Source organism: Mustela erminea, chromosome 18, assembly GCF_009829155.1.
Source record: "Mustela erminea isolate mMusErm1 chromosome 18, mMusErm1.Pri, whole genome shotgun sequence".
Lineage (NCBI taxonomy): Eukaryota > Metazoa > Chordata > Mammalia > Carnivora > Mustelidae > Mustela > Mustela erminea.
The window spans coordinates 30,579,833-30,593,484 of record NC_045631.1 but is presented as its reverse complement, the minus strand read 5'-3'; the positions used below and the strand labels follow the sequence as shown (position 1 = coordinate 30,593,484).

Below are 13,652 nucleotides of genomic sequence, written 5' to 3'. Positions count from 1 at the left end.
TAGGGAGAGGGAGAGAATCCCAGGCTGACTCCGCTTGGGCTCGAGCTCATGATCCTGAGATCACAACCTGAGCCCAAACCAAGAGTCAGATGCACCACAGACGGTGCCCCCCAGGCACCCCAGCTGGCAACATTTTAAATTTAAGGCACTTCTTTCCTTTTTCCAAAAATCAGAAGACTTGGCCCCCTTGGGGCCTGACCCTGCTCTGCCAGAGCTGAGTGGCCGTGGCTCCCCGTGAGACAGGGCAGGAACTTCTGGAGAAGGGGATCCCTCTGCCCACAGCTGAGTTCTCTGCTCCATACGTACTCTTCGTGGCCCCCACAGGCTGCCCAGTTTGTGACCTTTGGTTAGGGTTACCCTCTGAGCTGAGATACTGTGTGAAGGTTATCAACAGGCTGGCTAACCAGCCTGCCTTTCATTTCCTCAGAGCCCCATGGGAGAAGCAAAAAGACTATGATTAGGGAAGAAATAATTAATTTAGATTAAAAGGAGATCTGTTTTAGCGGCTTGCTGACGATGCACATACTGCGTTCTGTGGGTAGGTCCTTGAGACTTGAGGTCATGTCGCCCGAGTGAAGTAATTCTGAGTGGAGCAGTGAGCTATTTTAGGTACACTTGCAAGTCATGGAAGCCTTTTGGTTGATCTGCTGACACATTTCCCATATTTCAGTCACTGGTAGTCTTGAGCCATGACAGCACCCCATCCCAAAGTTCCAAAGGAAAAAGGATTTTGCAGTGGAATGTTCTCAAGCAGAACAGAAACATCCTCCAGCCAGTTTCTCGTTGCCATGGGTGGGGGCGTGGTGGGGGGGGACAGTGGAAGGAGTGTCATCACCTGCTGACAACCACAGCTTATCAAAAGCGGGACAGGAAATTGGGATTTGGAAGATCCCAATAGGGATCCCAGGATTCCCAGGATTCCCAGCTTCACTCCTTTCGCTCTGGTGCTGTCCCCCTGTCTCCCAGTTAGTCAGCAAGGAGAAAGGGGCCCAGCGCTCACCTGAGGATACACACTTGCTCTTAATTCACTGCGTGTTGCATTATAAGCATTTTTCAGTGTTGCCACACAGTTTCCTGTAGTTTATGGTTCTAAATGGCCATTTCAAGTCTGTCTTGTAGATGTGTCATAATTTACTAACCTGTTCCCAAGTGAGGGACACTGGAGGTACATCCTTTCACTGTTACAGGCATCGCTGCGATGAGCTACGCCTCTGGCTGGTGGGCGTCTTACCACACTATTAGGAAAACCTAAGATACAGAGGGCATATAATTAGAGGGATTTATAGCCACCCAGCTCTATAATAGTTAGGTGTAGGTTCAAATCATTGCGTACTTTCGTACAGTCTTTCCCTGCTGGGCTCTTCCAGTTACCCCTGAACCGTGACCCTATGTTGTCTCTCTCTTTTTTTTTTTTTTAAGATTGTTATTTATTTATTTGACAGAGAGAGAAAGTGCACAAGCAGGGGAAGCAGCAGGCGGAGGGAGAAGCAGACTCCCCGCAAAGCAGGGATCCCAATGTGGGGCTCAAACCCAGGACCCCAAGATCACGACCCGAGCTGAAGACAGTTGCTTAACTGACTGAGCTCCCCAGGCTCCCTGACTTTTTTTTTTTTTCTTTTCTTTAGATTTCCCTATACAGAGCCCTGGCTTCTGTTTTGCCAGAGCTGTTCCTTCCATGTTTGTGTCTCTCTTTCCTATCTGTCTTGCTCATGTACGGGGAGGCAGTATCCTTTTATTTGAGGCCTATCCCCTCAGCTCAGCTGGCCCCCAAGACGTTGTCCAGAAGAGCACTGACCATGCTTTCCCCTGATCATCTCCAGAAGGGCCTCCCTCCCTCACTTAGCCCCTCACAACCCACAGGACCTCCCACCTCTCATGGTTGGGCCCCAGCACCGAGCTCTGGTCACAGTCCTGCCCCACCCTTCGTCCTGGGTACACAACAGTATTGGGTCCTCCCTGCTCTGGGACTTTTGCATTTGCTAAATTCTATCCTGGGGATCCAGTGATCAAGTCTGTATCCCTTGTCGGTCCGCAGGGACACTGAGGAGAGGGTGGTGGGATGGAGAGTCACAGGGCCCCAGGTCTGGGCCTGGCAGACCCCGCATTGCCCTGTGCCTTCCCTGGCCCTTACTGCTCATCTTGGAAATGAGAGAGGACGGACGAGGTGTTTTGAAGGTCAGTGACCCCATGGCAGGCCAGGGTTCAACCTCAGAGGATTGGAAGTAGGAAAGTTCCCTGTGGGGCTCTATGGCCACATCTTTCGATTTACTGTATTTATTTATTTATTTATTTATTTATTTATTTATTCGCTTATTTACTATTTTAATTTTAATTTTTTAAAAAAGATTTTATTTATTTATTTGTCAGAGAGAGAGAGCACAAGTGCACAAGCAGGCAGAGAGAGAGAGAGAGAGGGAAGCAGGCTCCCTGCTGAGCAAGGAGCCCGATGCGGGACTCGATCCCAGGACCCTGAGATCATGACCTGAGCTGAAGGCAGCTGCTTAACCGACTGAGCCACCCAGATGCCCTAATTTTAATTTTATTTTCAAGTACTTTCTATACCCAACATGGGGCTCAAACTCACAAACCTGAGTTGAGTCCTGGGCCCTCTGGACTCAGCCAGCCAGATGTCCCTGGGTCATTTCCCTTTAATAAGGCTTGAACAGTTAGGAGGGGGCTCTGTTGGTCCAGACAGAGTTGATCTTTGGTATAACGTTGCCCCAGCCATCGCTAAATCATATGTTGTTGTCGTGAATGTGGTCGTTGTCGTAATGATGATTTGACCCATGTCTTCTCTGGGTTTATTTTTGTTTATTTTCTCTTCCACAGGGTGGCCCGGGTGGTTCCAGCACTGGATTTGGAAATTTCGAGGAGATTGGGCCCCTTGACAGTGATCTCAAACCACGAAGAAGCTCCTGGGTACCGTGAGCACAGCCCCTAACTGCAAGTGCCCTTTGGCCTCCCCAGGGCTCAGCCCCACCCGGCCTGACCCATTCTGGGTGGGATCACAAGTCTAGCCATCCTGTCCGGTCCCTTTTCCCGTGTGTCCTGGGGCCTTGCCTACTTACCACAGGCTTCCTCTCTCGCCTTCCCACATCCCTGACCTTTCTCTCCACTTGGCAGCAGAAGCCTATTCTAGCTGACAGCTTGGACTTCCTCACTTCCCACATCTTGGCCATCTCCGTAGTCCAACTGTAGGGTCCCTGCCTCCAGCCACAACCCCCAAGTCCTGTCCCCTCTCCCCTCACCTGCCTTGCTTCTTGACTCCCTCAGGACCTCAGACCCTTGTCCTTAGCCTTTCTGGTGTGCCTCCAGTTCTGGCTCCCTCCCTCCCTCATTCTTAGTCTCACTTTTTGCCCTAACCCCTCTCTGTTCAACCCCTGGCTCCTTCATCCTTCTCCTGGAGCAGCCCTGCCACCCCCAAGCGTGGGTCCCTCCCACTGTCTGCCTGCTTGGCTCCTATTCCCAAGTGCCCAGTCCTGGTGGGCAACACAGCAGTGTTGGTGGGGTGGGGCTGTTGCCTGGCTGTGGGCTTTGCTGGGCCTTAGGGGGCCGCCTCCGCTGTGCGCTGCAACTCCACTCCCCTCCCTGCCTGCCCAGGAGAACAGAGCTGTCCCCTGCCACCAGCTGCCCCCATCCTTGCTAGTAAGGTTTGACCTCTCTACCCCTTTCTAGCCTCCTCCCCATCTCAGAACAACATGTGGCCTCCTCTCTGCCGATGTCCCTTCCTCCAAGATTCCATTCAGACAGTTACTACCTTTCCCTGTCCTTGTGCTGTCTCTAGACTCTCTTCTCCCTGGGATACAGACATGCACAGGTTTTCCCCAGCCTACCGCACCAATCCCTCCAACTCCCTCCTTTTCTTAAAGAATTCTTTATATAGGCATACCTTGGAGATACTGCGGGTTCCGTTCCGGAACCCCACGGTAAAGCAGGTCAGATGAATTTCTTTACTCCCCGGGGCATATACAAGTTATGCTTACACTATACTGTGGTCTGTTCCATGGGCACTGAAGTGATGTGTGAAAAAACGATGTACATACCTTAATGAAGAAGGGCCCTATTGCTAAAAAGTGCTAGCCATCATCTGAGCTTTCCGTGAATGGTAATCACTGGTTACAGAGCGCTGTAAGAAGTACAGTAATAATGAAACAGTTTGAAACCTTGCAAGAATTACCAAAATGTGGCCCAGGGACATGAAATGAGCAGGTGCTTTTGGGAAAATGGTGCCGGTAGACTTGCTCGAGGCGGGGCTACATGCAAACCTTCAATTTATAGAAAGTACAGTAAAATGAGGTGTGCCTCTGTTCACTGCTCTAGTCTTCACCTCCTATTTATGCCTTCACCTGGAGCTTTCTGGGCTGGGGGCTGGGGCTGGGGGCAGGGGAGAGTGGGTGCTAGGGAACGCAGTGCATAGTAGCCCCAGGAAGGAATACGCAAATCTCCTCTGTCGCCGTGACGAGGCTGGGCAGCCCTGTCCTAACCCACTTCACTCTCTCCCCATAGCTCTGCTGGAGCGCCTGTCCCCAGGGCCCTGCTGGCTTCCCAGTCCGAAGTCTGGCAGATCCTGCATGGGATTCTTTTCATGGACTTTTTTGCCTCGTACTCTGTGTCCGGTACTCTGTCCTTGGTAACTTTCTCTTCTGTGTGTTCTCAAGGCAGCCCTGTCCTCTCAGACTGCTTTAATCACACATAGAAGGTGATGACTCCTAAGTCCTCATCTCTAGCTCAGAACTTTTTGCCCCAGAACTTTTCTCTATTTGCTTCTGGGATGTCTCCACGTGAATGTCTCTCATAATTCCCTATTCAACATACCCCAAACTATAGTCATTAGCACACTGGACTGCCCACCCACAAAACCAGTCAACTCCATTGTTCCTTGCTGTGGCGAATGGTCCCACCATCCCGTCAGGTGCCTGTACCGAACCAGAGAGCCATCCTTTTCTTCCCCTGCCCCTCACCCTGCTTGTCCAATCAGTTTTACCTAAAAATGAATTATTTTTTTAAAAGATTATATTTATTTGAGAGAGAGAGAGAGAGAGCAGGGGCAGAGGGAGAAGCAGGCTCCCCACTGAGCACAGAGTCTGACGCAGAGCTTGATCCCAGGACCCTGGGTTCATGACCTGAGGGGAAGGCAGATGCCTTACCAACTGAACCACCTAGGCACCCCTAAAAACGAATTCTTAAAATAAAGCCTTGTTGAAATAAAATTCACACACCATACGACTCACCCATTGAAAGTGTATGATTCAGTGGCTTTCAGTATATTCAGTTTTACAACCGTCACCATGGCTAATTTCAGAACATTTTCACTACCCTTCCCATCCCAGAAAACCACATACCCCTTAGCTATTCAGCACTAGTCTCTCCTTAGGCCACCACTCTTCAGCCTTCGTCTCTGTAGACTTGGCTGGGTAAGCCGTCTTGTAACTCTGGAGTCATACAGTATATGGCCTTCGGTGTGTGGCTTCCTTCATGTCTTGTGATATTTACAGGGTACATCCATGTCGTGTGTGCCCCTAGAGCCCCTTTTGTACGGCTGAATAACGTTCCGTTGTATGGATGGACCACCTTCTGTCTGTCTCTCCATCTGTTGATGGACAACTGGGTTGTTTCCATCCGTGGGCTCTGATGATGAGTGCAGGGGACCTTGGGGCTCAGACATTCGTAAGAGTTCCTGTTTTCGGTTTTGGGGGGGATCTACGTCGAAGTGGAGCGGCGGGGCCACCTGGTAACTCTGTGTTAGACCCCCACGCGTTGTTAACATTCTTCATCCCTCCCTTTCCCGTCCTGTCTAGTGGCTGCTTTCAGAGCACCTCTCTGATGCAATTCGGTCCTCAGTTTAATATCTTCCAATTCCCAAAAGATCAGATTCCTGGGCCTAAGCTGGTCTCTGCTTGTCTCCTGCCCCATGTCCCAACATCTGTCTTTGTACACCCTCCCTTCAGGCCTCTGCTTGGCCAGTTCCTTGGCGTGGACCTCATTCCTTTGGCCCCTCACTCTCTCCTGCCTTCCCATACTCATGTCTATCATTCAAGACTCAGTGCGGGACCGCCTCTTCCTCAAGGTTCCCTCGGAGTCCTTGGATTCTCTTTGTCCGTCTCCCTCAAGTGCAGTTTACCTTTGCCTCAGGGTCTTTGCACATGCTGTTCCCTTGGCCTGGAACATTCCAGAACTTGCTTCTGACTGAAATATCACTCCCATGTGTAGTAGCTGAGTGCCACACTGGTGGCAAATAAAAATAAACTCGTTCGGGGCGCCTGGGTGGCTCAGTGGGTTAGGCCGCTGCCTTCGGCTCAGGTCATGATCTCAGGGTCCTGGGATCGAATCCCGCATCGGGCTCTCTGCTCAGCAGGGAGCCTGCTTCCTCCTCTCTCTCTCTCTCTGCCTGCCTCTCTGCCTACTTGTAATGTCTCTCTGTCAAGTAAAATAAATAAAATATTAAAAAAAATAAATAAACTCGTTCACAAGTTTTCCAGAACTCCGAGTGTAGTACAACTTGGCAGAGTCTGAATGAGAAGTGAGGAGGCCAGGCCTGAGTGCTGGTGCTGCTATTATTTGTCCAGCTTTGTGACCTTCCTTGGACAAGTCCTGGGTCTTTTCTCTACTTTAATTCCCTGATCGGTAAAGGACATGGCTGGACTGTGTCACCAGGGATGATCCTTCCAGACAGAAGAGTCTATAGCCCTGAGCCTCTGGAAAAGGTATTAGGATAAGTTCTGTGCTCATGGTGTTCTGGAGGCCAGACTGGTGTGGAAATTGGATTCATCTTGAAAAAAACTGATGGGTGATGTTCAGACCTGGGATGTACTGTCTCTGCTTTGAGCCATGGCTCCTGCTGACACTGTGTGGTCCTATCTGAGCTCACGGATTACATTTAAGACGCTGTGTTGTGTGAAAGTGACAGCTAGGATACTTTGGTCCCTGTGTATATGGACATACCTCTTCTCTCCTTTGCTTTTCTTTGCCTTAGTAGTCTATGTTCCTGGCCCTTCTTATTTATTTTCTTAAAGTAGGCTCCAGGCCCAGTGTGGGGCTTGAACTCACAACCCTGAGGTCAGGAGTTGCAAGCTCTACTGACTAAGCCAGCCAGGCACCTGTCCTGTCCCTTATTATTTTTTGAAATCCCTTTAGCAGTAGGATTGTAAATTCACTGATATTTTCATATGCCTGGGTTCAAGTGCATAGAAGATGGTGGAAATAAAAAAATAAAATAAAATAAAAATAAAATTTAAATAGATGGTGGAGAGACAGTTGGTGACTAACTGTACCACTTGACTTTCCTGTGTGACGTGTAGCTCCAGTCGGCCAGTCTCCTATTCGTGGATAACCCGGTGGGCACTGGGTTCAGTTACGTGAACAGGAGTGACGCGTATGCCAAAGACCTCGCCACCGTGGCGTCAGACATGATGGTTCTCCTGAAGACTTTCTTCGATTGCCACAAGGAATTTCAGGTGAACAGTGACTCGGGGATGGCTAAGCAGAGGGGGTAGCAGTCACACTGCTGTAGCCATCTGAATTAACTTCGATTTCCCCAGAAGTTCAATGTCCAGCTGTTATCAGAGAAAACCTTTCTGCACCCAAGAGCAGGTTGTGGCCTTTTGTTTCTTTCATCTCTAAAAGTGGTTTTGAGCTTAATATGGAGGAAAAGACCAAGAAAAGAGATTTGTCTGGCCATTACATGCAGTAGAAATGTGAAATTAATTCATGTGGGGGAAAAAAAGGCATTCAGCATATTTAATTCTTTGTAAATCCCTTTTCTTGCTAGACGATTCCATTCTACATTTTCTCAGAGTCCTACGGAGGAAAAATGGCAGCCGGCATTGGTCTAGAACTTTATAAGGTAACGGGGGAGAGGACTGTTGTTTTGATTTCAGACAAAAACTGATTGTGTTCCTTTCTGTATCACCTGATATTGAATATACTTTGAGTGGGACCTTGAATAAAGTCTGTAATAACCACAAAAGGTTTCGAAGAGAACAGTGAAGGTTGCCCTAGCAGATGTGGAACAGGCTATAAAGAAAGCTACACCATGAGGTGCATGGGTGGCTAAGTTGTGAAGCATCTCCCTTCAGCTCAGGTCATGATCCCAGTGTCCTGGGATTGAGCCCTGCATTGGACTCCTTGCTCAGTGGGAAGCCTGCTTCTCCCTCTCCCACTCCCCTGCTTGTGTTCCCTCTCCCGCTGTGTCTCTCTCTATCAAAGAAAGTAATTAATTTTAATTAAAAAAAGAAAGCTACAGCAAGTAAACCAATGTGGTACTAGCACAGCAGCAGACTAACGGATTAAATGTAGCAGGATATGATGTGTATATATGTGTCTGTAAGTAACATATATGTGTCATGCATATGATCATATGGCATGATCATACGCGATGATAAGATGGCATTTCAAATCACTGGGCAGCAGATAGGATACTCAGTGAATGGTATGGAAACGAATGGCTCTCACTTTGAAAAACCATCATGTGGAATTCTTTCTTTGATAAAATATCAGTTCAAGATTAAAAATCTAAACATAAGAGGCACCTGGGTGGCTCAGCGAGTTAAAGCCTCTGCCTTCGGCTCAGGTCATGATCCCAGGGTCCTGGGATCAAGCCCCACATCGGGCTCTCTGCTCAGCAGGGAGTCTGCTTCCTTCTCTCTGCCTGCCTCTCTGCCTACTTGTGATTTCTGTCTGTCAAATAAATAAATAAAATCTTTAAAAAAAAAATCTAAACATAAAAAAAAATCTAAGCATAAAAACCAAAACTGTAAGAGAACCTGAGGCTTTCCTTCATTGTTTTAATTTTCTTTTAATTTTTAGATGATGATGATGATGATGATGATGATTTAGAGAGAGAGAACGTGAGGCAGAGAAGGAGGTAGGCCAGAGGGAGGGAGAGAGAGAATCTCAAGCAGACTCCATGCCCAGCACAGAACTCAACATGGGGCTCCATCTTACAACCCTGAGATCCTGACCTGAGCCTAAATCAAGAGTTGGACACAACTGACTGAGCCCCTGAAGCTCTCCATCATAGGATGGAACACCCAAAGCCAAAAAGAATGAGGTTGACATATTTAGACCTCATGCAGATTTAAACTTGAGAGTTCCATAGATAATTTCCAAAGATGTATATGTATTCAAATATATGATAGAAAAAGTATTCATATTGATAACCATAAACCAGGACAATATCCTGGTAGCAAATAGGCAAATATAAACAAGCCATTTATAGAAAAAATGCAAACAGCCATGAACATAGGACAAATGCTCAACTTTTGTTAGTAGCCAAATCTATAAGGCTTATAAATATTTAAATATTGGTGACACCCAGTTTTGGTAAGAAGTCAGGGAAATAAGTGCTCTCCTGCACTTTTGGTGGAAATTGGGGGGGGGGGGGCATTCCTGGGTGGCTCAGTTGGTTAAGTGACTCCTTCGGCTCAGGTCATGATGCCAGGGTCCTGGAATCAAGTCCCGCGTTGGGCTCCCTGCTCAGCGGGGAGCCTGCTTCTCCCTCTCTCTCTCTGCCTGCTACTCTGCTTGCCTGTGCTCTCTGTCTGTCTCTCTGTCAAATAAATAAATAAAATCTTTAAAAATAAATAAATAAAAGGGCAATTTGGCAGTCTTTGTCAGCTTTTAAAATCTGTATGCCCTTGGACCCAATAGTTTCAGTTCCAGGAACCTGTCCTTGGGAATTCTTTTTTTTTTTTTTAAGATTTTATTTATTTATTTGACAGACAGATCACAAGTAGGCAGAGAGGCAGGCAGAGAGAGAGGAGGAGGAAGCAGGCTCCCTGCTGAGCAGAGAGCCCAATGCGGGGCTCTATCCCAGGACCCTGAGATCATGACCTGAGCCAAAGGCAGCGGCTTAACCCACTGAGCCACCCAGGCGCCCCTGTCCTTGGGAATTCTTACATGTGTGTGTGTCAGAGGATTTTTCTTTTAACATACATTTATTTATTTATTTGAGCGAGAGAGAGTCAGTGAGAGTGTGGGGTGGTGGGGGAGCAGAGGGAGAAGGAGAATGTTTTAAGCAGACTCTGCACTGTGTGTGGAGCCCAGCATGGGGGTCGATCGTAAAACCTTGAGATCACAACCTGGGCCAAAACCAAGAGTCAGACACTTAACTGACTGAGCTACCCAGGCGCCCCAAGTCAGAGGATGTTTAATTCACTATTGCTTACAGTGCCCGTCGATTGAAAACAAGGTCAGTGGTTGTCCCTAGAGGATTAGTTAAGTAAAGAAAGTGTATCTTTCCGTGGGAAATATTTGCAGTCATAAAGAATGGATGCCTCTTTATGTACGTGTGTGTATAAGCTTGTGAGAGCAAAGGAAGGGTTTAAGGTATGTGCCATGTGAACTGTGGCTGACCTGTGAGCAGGAGGTCGCATGTGGGACAGAGGGGAAAGTTTCGCCACATTTTCTCCTGTCCCCTGCGGTGTTCCAGTTTGTTTCCAGTGAGCTCATATGACCTTTACTTTTTTTAAAAAAGATTTTATTTATCTATTTGACAGAGAGAGATCACTAGTAGGCAGAGAGACAGGCAGAGAGAGAGGAAGGGAAGCAGGCTCCCCGCTGAGCAGAGAGCCTGATGCGGGGCTCCATCCCAGGACCCCCAGATCATGACCTGAGCTGAAGGCAGATGCTTAACCCACTGAGCCCCCCAGGTGCCTCGACCTTTACTTTTTTAAGATTCATTAGTTCTGTTTAAAAAATGAACCTTCATAAGAAATAGTATATGTGCATAACAGAAAATTAGAAAATACAGCAAGCACAAACTAAAGCTTAAAACGTCACCTTCCCACAAGGTGGAGAGCCCCCCCAGCACCTTAGTGGATGGCCTTTACATCTGCTCCTGCACTGTAATAAAACGCTTTTTAATAAACCAATATGAGATCATCTTGGGCATAATGTATACAGCCTTCTTTCTTCAGTCGCTAGTCCTCACCTTCCCATTTCAGTACTTTTTCATCTCAGATATTCATCTCAAATATTAATGATCGCAGCGTGTCCTTGATAGCCAGTTAGTCTAAGCCATTGTTCAAACCACATGCAGGAATTACATCTGGCTGCGGTGTCCCTAAAGTCTGTTTTCATCTAGTGCAGCTCCTTTATTATGACTGATTTGGTGAAGAAACCAGACCATGGCTTGTCTCCTTTTCTGGATTTGTCTGGTAACATCTTCATTGTGTTTTTTTATTTAGCTTATTTTTCTCTCTATTGTATTTCCTATGAAACTGTAAGTTAGATACAAAGGTCTAATATGTTCAAGATAAAAGTTCTGGGTAGCAGGGGCACCTGCATGGCTCAGTCATTAAGTGCCTGCCTTCAGCTCAGGTCATGGTCTCAGGGTCCTGGGATCAAGCCTCGCATTGGGCTCCTTGCTCAGCGGGAAGCCTGCTTCTCCCTCTCCCTCTCCCTGTCCCTCTGCTGTGTCTCTCTCTCTCTGTCAAAGAAATAAAATTTAAAAAAAAAAAAAAAAAAGAGGGGCACCTGGGTGGCTCAGTGGGTTAAGCCTCTGCCTTCGACTCAGGTCATGATCTCAGAGTCCTGGGATCGAGCCCCACATCAGCTCTGTGCTCAACGGGGAGACTGCTTCCCCCTCTGTCTGTCTGCCTCTCTGCCTACTTGTGATCTCTCTCTCTCTCTCTGTGTCAAATAAATAAATAAAATCTTTAAAAAAAAAAGTTTTGGATAGCATATATTATAATAGGTCAGGTGCCCCACATACATCTTTTTCAAACACATTTTTTTGTTTGTTTGTTTGAGTACAGTTGACACACAATGTTAAATTAGTGTCAGGTGTGTAACAGTGATTCATTTTCTCATATAAGTAGGACTATGGAAAATCTAAATATAATTGGACTCTCCCAGAACTTAATTACTAATAGCCTCCTGTTGACCAGAAGCCTTGCTGAGAACATAAAGTATGTTACATATATTATATACTGTATTCTTATAGTGAAGTAAGCTAGAAAAGGAAATGCTATTAAGAAGAACATAAGAGAAATATATTTACATTACTGTATTGTATTTGTTGGAAAAAATCTGTGTGTAAGTAGACTTGTGCTGTTCCTACTTATGTTCACGGGTCCACTCGATATTCTTCTTTTCTCATTTTTATACAAATGATAGTATAATTCTGAGGCATCCCTCCCTCCCTCAAGGACCTCCTGAGGAGGACCGCCACCCCTTCAGCAACTGCCATGTGGACAGTGACCTGTACCCAGGTCCTCCCCACCCCAGCACCTTGTGAAGGATCCCAGACCTCAGGGGAAGGAGTGCCAGTGACCCTTGGAAAGAAGCTAGGGCCACACCAGACCCCATGCACATCCTGCCAACACTCTTATGAAAACAGTAGAGAGAAACTCTAGCGGTTCTTCCTCGTTTTGCAAATTGCAGCAGGAAAGAGTTACTCTGGTTCTCCACTGGGTCTCTTAGGTCTTTGGATACCAGAGAGTCTTAGAAAGGATGGGCAGAAGTTTTCTGTGCTCCGGAAAGGTGGTGCATAAAGGCTTGGCTCCCTCCTGCTGAAGAAGGGACAGAGGTCTCTGGGTTTCCTTGGCAAGAATGTTTCTGGGCTCTTCTTTCAGGCCATTCAGCAAGGGACCATCCAATGCAACTTTGCCGGCGTCGCTTTGGGTGACTCTTGGATCTCCCCTGTTGGTAAGTCCAGAATCCTTCGATGCTTTACTCCTTTTCTCCATCCTTTCCTGGGACTTGGGGCTGTGTGGTCCAGATCAAAAAACAGGGAAACAGAATTTTCTGGATCCTTAGAGATGTCAAAGCAGAAAGCGTTTGCCCCAGGAGTGTCCAAGAAATTTGGGGATGAGAACTCATTTATAGAGCTCCTACCATGGATTGCTGCTGGCCAGATTAGTTCTCTTATTTGATTCTTACACTAAAAGAATCACAGTTTACAGTTGAAGACTTTTTTTTTTTTTTTAAATAAGAGAAGGGGGTGCAGTGGGAGATTGGGAGAGAGTGAGTGAGAATCTTAATGCAGGCTCCGTGCCCAGCACAAGCCCAAGGCAGGGCTCGATCTTATAAACCTTGAGATCATGAACTGAGCCAAAATCAAGATTTTGATGCCTAACTGACTGAGCCACCCTGGTGCCCCTACAGTTGAAAACATTTTAAAGACTAGAGAGGTGATGGAATTTGCCCTCAGACACAACAGCATGAGTGGCCCCATCGGGATTCAAACCCTACTCTGTATGAGCAAATGGGGTGGAATTTCCATCTGTTGCTAACAGTGGTGGTGAGATGTTACATTAGGTCCTGCTGCTCAGGTTCATTGTTTCAGGACCAGAGTGTCCTCTTTGGGACTACAGACAAAAGTGGTTTTTGATGCAGACATCTGTGGTGTAGCTTCCCATGTCAGAAGTTGTCACGGTGGTGTGGTTAACTCTAATCTCAGGGCTGTTGACCATTGAAGCCACATAATTCTTTGTTGCGGGACTTGTCCTGTCCATTGTGGGGTATTAGCAGCATCTGTACCCTTCAGATGTCAGTATGCCCACCCCAGTGTCACACACACACACACACACACACACACTCACACGCTCCTCCTGATGTTCCTGGTTGAGAACCGCTCGAACCTAACAGAAGGTGACTTTTCATAGGCAAGCCCAAACTACAAAGTAGGAAATTAGAAGAGAAGTTACCTC

General features: G+C 47.2%; 1 protein-coding gene across 1 annotated transcript in view; it reads left to right on the top strand.

The window, feature by feature from the left end:
• SCPEP1 (serine carboxypeptidase 1) overlaps positions 1-13,652 on the top strand; it is a 32,442-nt gene that overhangs the window by 5,262 nt on the left and 13,528 nt on the right. The window contains exons 3-6 of the mRNA XM_032322382.1: positions 2,830-2,919; positions 7,299-7,454; positions 7,769-7,843; positions 12,576-12,648. Of these exons, the coding sequence (XP_032178273.1) occupies positions 2,830-2,919; positions 7,299-7,454; positions 7,769-7,843; positions 12,576-12,648 (394 nt within the window). The remainder of the gene's footprint in view (positions 1-2,829; positions 2,920-7,298; positions 7,455-7,768; positions 7,844-12,575; positions 12,649-13,652) is intronic.